The sequence below is a fragment of the Armigeres subalbatus genome, chromosome 1 (genome assembly GCF_024139115.2).
Source record: "Armigeres subalbatus isolate Guangzhou_Male chromosome 1, GZ_Asu_2, whole genome shotgun sequence".
In the NCBI taxonomy this organism is placed as follows: Eukaryota; Metazoa; Arthropoda; class Insecta; order Diptera; family Culicidae; genus Armigeres; species Armigeres subalbatus.
The window spans coordinates 30,710,615-30,717,709 of NC_085139.1; the positions used below are offsets into that span (position 1 = coordinate 30,710,615).

Below are 7,095 nucleotides of genomic sequence, written 5' to 3' on the forward strand. Positions count from 1 at the left end.
GATTTTCATGTTTCGTTTCGGGACGTTCTTCTTCCCTATTATGGACCCCCCAAAATATTCCTATAATGGACACTTTAGTGTTTATTTTCAAAAGAATTGTAAAAATTCATCCAATTTTGCTTTCCATAGCATTTCCAATGCATGTAATCAAATCATAGGACTGTAAAGTAGGTTCTCCCGATGGAATTTCATAGCAAAATATTTACATTGTGCTGTAATAATGCAAAAATATCTGGAGGGTCCACTATTGGTTGGGGGTTCACTATTGGGCACTTTACCATAGATGAGTTCCAATGTTTTCTACCTCTTGAACGTCAAACTGTATGGCACTCACGCCGCCATTACCGAGCGCAAAATACTGGATAAAAAGCGGTCTAACTTTGTTCCAGATAGACAATATTTTATTGCCGATTTCACCAATTTGAACATAACTGTTAGAGTAAAATCAGCAGTGATTCAAATCGTTCGGGGCTGTCAGTTTGAATATGAATCTGAAACATTAATTTTCCCAGCAGCTGTTCTAGATTCAGTTTTTATACCAGTCAACTGTCAAAAAAATAAAACTGGTATAACGCTCCGTTCTATTTTCTGCAGATTTGAACCACGATTGAATCACGAGATTCAAATATTTTTCAATTGTTTTGGTGTATGGATGCGTCATTTTATCTACGGATCGATCCACTTTGCAATTCCGGCGCCTTTCTTGACAGTAACATAATGATTTCAATTAATTGAAAATTTGAGAAACATGAATAGAACACTGCTGGGGAAACCAGCGAGTTTGTTCTATTTTGCTCCAGATTCAAACTAGAATAGTGGTCGAAAATTTAGAATGAAACTGAATCACTCCTGATTTCACCCTTATGTGTAGATTGTCATTTGCCCGCTTCTTTTTCTCACACTCACTTTCATTTCGGGTTGATCGATTTTTGTTACTGAAATTTATACAATTATAACCCATTACTCGTTAGTCACATGTAAGCGTGTACACTAAATCGATTCCCGCCAAGATTAAATTTTAAAGCAAATGCTGTATTTAAAACAGCAAAACTTTGCTGGCATGATTCCAGTCATTTTGCTGAATGACTTAAAGAAAATTTGGTGCGTATATATTATATATCAAGCTCTATCTGGAAAAAGGGCGAATGTCACAAGAGAGAATTCTCTTCGTCGACTTCCCCTCTTTTAAATAAAAGTGACAAGCAGAGGATTCCTTTGCAGTTTATCACATCAGAAAGCAAGTTCGCATTGTTTTCTATTGTGCTTAGGTGATAAATCACTAAGAAATCCGTTGCTTGTCACTTTTATTAAAAAGAGGGGAAGTCGAAGAAGAGAATCCTCTCTTGCGACATTCGCCCTTATTCCAGATAGAGCTTGATATAATATATAAAATCAAGACAAATTTTTCAAAACGACTTATCTGCTTTTGTAAACAAAGATTCAAACGACGATTTGACGAATCTGATAGCTTTCCCACGCAAACCAACACCATTAACTGGTAACGGAAGCCTTCACCTACCTATTGATGGTGTTCGTTCGCTGGGAAGAGCTATCAGATTCGTCAAATCGTCGTTTGAATCTTTGTTTACAAAAGCAGATAAGTCGTTTTGAAAATTTTGTCTTGAAATAGACCCTGATTCTGATGAGCTTCATTTTTTACATGGTTATTTCAGTGACTCACTTTTGAGTAGATTCAAATAAGCGTGTAGAATCCGTGAACGTGCATACCTCTGTTTTCGTCACTCTCCGGCACTCAACGTTGTCACTCGCAGTTACGAGAACTGAAGCGAAAAGCAAAACGTCAAAGGAGTCTTGTTATGATTTTGGTTTGTTTTGTTGGCCAAAATCGGATATACGGAGCGGAACAGATTGCTGCCATCGTGGGTCCTTGCTGGTAGTTTCGGACGGCATAACATTATAATTTGGAAAAAGGTAGGTGAGATTTCGAATATCGTACGTAGAAAGCTACCCAATCAGAGGAATATTTTGAGAATTGCCAACGGGTACCCATAGAACCATCAACTGGAATGTACCTATACTGTATATAAGTCTGATTCTCAGAGTCTGATCATACCTTTCCTGTTAGCTCAAAACGCAAATGCAGTTTCAGATTTTCAAAATACATTAAGAAGTTCAATCTTAGTTCTACACAATCATTATTCTGCAGGAAATACTGTTTGGCGTTCCATTATGTCATACCAGCTGTATCGGAACACTACTCTCGGAAATACTCTCCAGGAAACGTTGGATGAACTTATTCAGGTAAATTCTTTGTCACTTTGCCATTTTGATATACCTAATGCAGTAAAAAGGAAACGTTTTAATAATTCACTAAACAGGGACTTGTTGATTTAGTAAGAATTATTTTTTGTATTATCCCGTTTTTTGTTTTCAATGTCGTTTAGAACCATATTTGATAAAAACGTGTTAAAACTAAAATAATAGAAGCATATGGAAACGCTTTTATCTTGTTTATATCGCAACGCTTCAATGAATATCCTTGCACAGCATTTCATCATTTACGGTACTCTAATTACAAATATTTTCTTCAAAAATTCACAGTATGGTCAAATAACTCCTGCCCTGGCCGTGCGAGTGCTGGTGCAGTTCGACAAATCCATCAACTCGGCTCTCTCCAATAGGGTCAAATCGAGAGTTACCTTCAAAGCCGCCAAGCTGAACACGTACCGGTTCTGCGACAACGTGTGGACGCTGATGCTGAATGACGTGGAGTTCCGGGAGGTGCACGAATTCGCCAAAGTGGACAAAGTCAAGATCGTGGCATGCGATGGCAAGAGTATGTAGTCGGTTTTTGGTTTGTTTATTGTATATTGATCATTTTTTATTTCTTACAGATGCCAACGTGAACGATGATATTGGTCGGACTGATCGATAGGGCACATCGATGATGAACAGCATTTTCAGCTCTAATGATGGCTCATTTCATATTTCTTTTATTTATGTATGTATAACGCTGATCTCGTTCTGAGATAGGCGCTTCTAGCTAGATTATAATTTTGTGGACAAATAAAACACATTTTCATGAATTGAAACCAATTATCGTATTCTCTATTTGTTTTTGATACAGCTCGTGGTTCACGAGTCTTCGCCACACATCATTTTTCAGATTACCGCCGAGTATTGCGCACAGCCATTTTTGCTCGAAAAAGGTTCCGGTCCGCTTTTACTAGGATAGGATGAGACAATAATTGTATAGTACACGTCCACATTAGAGGAACGAGAGTATTTAGAATGTCTGGCGGCTATACACATTCTTCATCAGCAACTGTACTGATCAAGTGAGGTTGTGTAAGCTATTTGCCAGTCGGTCGTCGAGCTCAGACCCGACCGCATTGCGTAGGCAACACATGTGGAAGTGTTGGCTTGAGAAATGGATTGCGAGTGATTTGACTATGCGTCCAATTTGGGAATCTCGAGCTCGTTCAGTAGCCGCTAGGTTGCTAAGGCCGCCGGAGGTCCTTCGTAGCTTAGTTGGTTGAAGCACCAGTCTAGCGTACTGTAGGGTCATGGGTTCGAGTCCCATTGAAGGGAAAGTGGTTACCTCCAATACATTTTCCAAATCAATATCTTCCACATAACGTACATATTCACATATGAGTTTTCATAACGTTGTAACGTTCATAGCGAGCCGGAAGGCGCATGTCCTGCGCGCGTGCTCCTAGGTTCATTACCATACCGCCACCGTTGTCTGTCATATCGCTTTTCAGGTGCTCTTCGTAGTGCTGCCGCCACCTTTGGATCACCTCACGCTCGTTTGTAAGAAGGTTCCCGTTCATGTCTTTACACATATCGGGCTGTGGCACGTGGCTCTTACGTGAACGGTTCAACTTCTCATAGAACTTTCGTGCGTTATTAGCGCGGTACAGTTCCTCCGTCTCTTCACGGTCTCGATCTCTCTGCTGGCGCTTTTTCCTCCGGAAAATCGAGTTTTGTCTGTTCCGCGCCCGTTTGCATCGTGCCTCGTTCGCCCTCGTGCGGTGTTGCAGCAATCTCGCCCATGCTGCATTCTTCTCCTCAACTAACTGCTCACATTCTCCGTCATACTAGTCGTTTCTCTGATCCGGAGCCACCGTGCCTAGTGCAGCGGTTGCGGTGCTTCCAATGGCGGATCGAATATCTCTCCAGCCAAAGGGCGGGCTCTTCTCCCCATCTATTGGGTCAATCTGGGAAACGAGGGCTAGATTATATTATTGTATGCATGTACGAACTTTCTTCTGGAAGGAGATTCTCTATTCATCCCGTGAATTCGCATAAGTGTTTATGGAACCACCTCACCCATTTTTGGTCCTTCATACAGGAGTTTGATGAGAAACAAACAATAGTATAATCATGATCAAATCGTTTGTCAGATATGGCCAGTGCTATCAGATATAGCCAGTGCTATCAAGCATTTCCATCGCGCGTTGGTCCTCAGTTGACCGAAAAACCCTCTCTGGATTAGCTACCCAGGCTGGGGTCTAACAGTCCATTCCCTACAAATGTCGAAAATTTGAACACACTTTTAATTAACCTATCCAGTTAGTTGTAAGCGTAGCTACGACTCATCTTCACAGAGAACGCATAAGGAAAGTATTGCCGAAAAGAAGAGATCCCACATCATTATCACTGATGAAAAATGCCTCTCCTTGACTGCGCTACCATTAAAGGCGTTGGGTCACATGCAGATGCATAAAATCAATGCGTCAATGCCAGATTATGTGACGCGAAACCAAACAAAAATAGTCAACATGTGATACCACCACGACAGGATATGTTTTTGGTTGCCATCTCAGTGCTAATGGCGAAAGCCCACCCATTGCATCGGGATCACATATCCGAGGGGAGGGTAGACCTGTGCGCCGGTCATATAATCGGCGGCGGCGGCGTAGTGGTCGCTTTTACCTCGGCGGCGGCGGCGTGAACCGGCGTGGATGAAAAAATCAATGGCTAAAAAAAATCAATTTTAACGCGGATTTTTTAATTCACGCGGTTTTGATTCACATGGTACGAATCGCTCGTATAAAAATCGACTTCAGTGGATTAAAATTGTAATATTCGATCGATCATCAAACAGCACATTCCATAGTAAATTACCAGCGACTCTAATAATGAGGTACTTATTAATGTTATTTAAATTGAAACTATTTTATCACAGAGAAACAGACGTCTCACTTAGAACAAAATGCAATCAAAATCATCGTCGCGAAAACTTTGTCGCCCAATGCTAAAATCCCGATGAGTGGCCAAGCGGCAACCAGATGGCGGTATTGTGCAAACGTCAAACACAAGCAAAATCGATGAAAGCGCCATCGGTGGCCGATTGACCACCTACAAAAAGTTAAATAAACCGTTTAAAAGGTGTACGATGGAACATATGTTGAGTGAGACGTCTGTTTCTCTGTGATTTTATTATTCTTTGATTTTGATGAATCAAAATTTAACAACGAATTCTGCTTCACTATTCGTAACCCTTGAGCAATATTGAGAATTAGACTTCGGTGTCATACACGAAAAGAAATTTCCTTAATGATTGTATATGGCAAAACACATACATTTTTGCCATTGAGTTTTCTGCATAAATTATATGCGTTTCTATAATGAAGGTCATGAGGCATGTCTTAAGATAATCATAACATGATATTAATACATTTCATGTCATTCCTGCATACACAATATTGGATGAAAAATGACATACATACGATTGTTGAATGAACTTCATAAGAAAAATAACAATAAAACAATTAAGTTTGTATATATCTTTTATTATATTGGTTCATATACCTTATTTTCCTATATAGGAGCATCCAGAAATTAATCTAAGGTAATTAAACAGCTGGCTTTATTTATTTAAACGTATTTTATTTTCATTATATATTATTTACTTTGCACGCAAGATATTTAATTCCCGATTTCTTCTTGACTCGTGATCGTTGCCGGAACATGAAATATTTCATCAGCTGTTGATAAATTCTCCTACGAAAAGGAAGCATACACCCGATACACCCATTTAGTCATCGTCAGAGTAGGATCATCCATCGGGGATTAAGATACCGCTGTTAAACACAGTCACCAGCTCCATCTGATCTTATTGCTTTGCCAATCATGCTGCCTGCATCAGGCATAATCGGAGAGTTCTGCAGAAGAGAACTTCTGTTGCCGCTGCTGCTACTACCGTGCTATGCTGCTTCTACCGGTATATACTGCTACTGTCCAATTCCGTCAGTAATAATTAGATCTCAGCGACATCAGAGCTTCCGATTAGGTCCGATGTATGCAACAGGATTTGCAGAGCAAAAGAATCCGCTGAAGTGGGTGTCTGTAACAAACGGCATCATTTCCTGATGGATGATTCTTGAACTGCTTCCTATTCTTCGGTATATAATCACGACGCATATGAAACTTATCAGATTGCGCTAACTGGAAAGAGAAAATATTATCAGCACATTATTTCATTCCTAATGAATAAAGATAATAAAAATGCCATACCTATTCATGCTCATACCTAGTTTTGCAAACCGACCGAAAACTGAATCGGATCCACTTTTTTTCGTTGGTTTTTGCTTGCATACACATTTGACCGAATCACACAGTGGAAGTTTCCCTGCATTTGAAGAAATACAATTTATAATAAATAAATTAAATAATTAAAATCACTAAGTATTTACCAGAATCAACACGATCTCCTTTCCACAACTTCCAATCGCCATGTTTGTCTTTATCAGTTCAGTTTCATTCCCTATTGAAAGTATAAGTTCAACTTTATACTTTTTTGCCATTAGGCGAAACTTATACTTTTCATTGCGATATGAAATACAGTATATGAACACGCTCAATAAAATTGATACAAATATTTTATGAAGGCTATTGATCGTTTAATGAATTTTATGTTGCTATACGTAATGAGGAATATGAATCAAATTGAATAAATAAAATAATTACTTTTTTTTACGTGTAGGACTAATTTGTTAATATTTTTTTTCCAAAAGCTTTCCTAATTCAGGATTTTGATAAAGTCCAGTCGATTTACTTCTCAATATATCTAAATTTCAGAAAAATTCTAACTACTATTCTTTGAGTTACATATATAATTGGGCA

General features: G+C 39.1%; 1 protein-coding gene and 1 long non-coding RNA gene across 4 annotated transcripts; one reads left to right on the forward strand and one right to left on the reverse strand.

Moving 5' to 3' along the window:
- The first annotated feature begins 1,775 nt into the window (after positions 1–1,775).
- On the forward strand, positions 1,776–3,057 carry LOC134208238 (transcription initiation factor IIA subunit 2). Of its 3 annotated transcripts, none has more exons than XM_062684275.1 (4): positions 1,776–1,932; positions 2,168–2,262; positions 2,563–2,797; positions 2,856–3,057. In XM_062684275.1, exons 2-4 carry the CDS (start codon positions 2,191–2,193, stop codon positions 2,894–2,896), a joined length of 348 nt encoding a protein of 115 aa, XP_062540259.1. In that variant the 5' UTR covers positions 1,776–1,932; positions 2,168–2,190; the 3' UTR covers positions 2,897–3,057. The 3 variants fall into 3 exon arrangements, with proteins under 3 accessions (XP_062540259.1, XP_062540261.1, XP_062540260.1); XM_062684277.1 differs by having other exon boundaries at positions 1,789–1,932; positions 2,144–2,262; XM_062684276.1 differs by having other exon boundaries at positions 1,806–1,936.
- Positions 3,058–5,861: 2,804 nt separating this feature from the next.
- On the reverse strand, positions 5,862–6,758 carry LOC134208239 (uncharacterized). The gene is made up of 3 exons (XR_009978565.1): positions 6,666–6,758; positions 6,487–6,601; positions 5,862–6,417 (listed from the first exon to the last, which is right to left on the reverse strand). It is a non-coding gene; the product is annotated as an uncharacterized LOC134208239 (long non-coding RNA).
- Between the last annotated feature and the right edge of the window lie 337 nt (positions 6,759–7,095).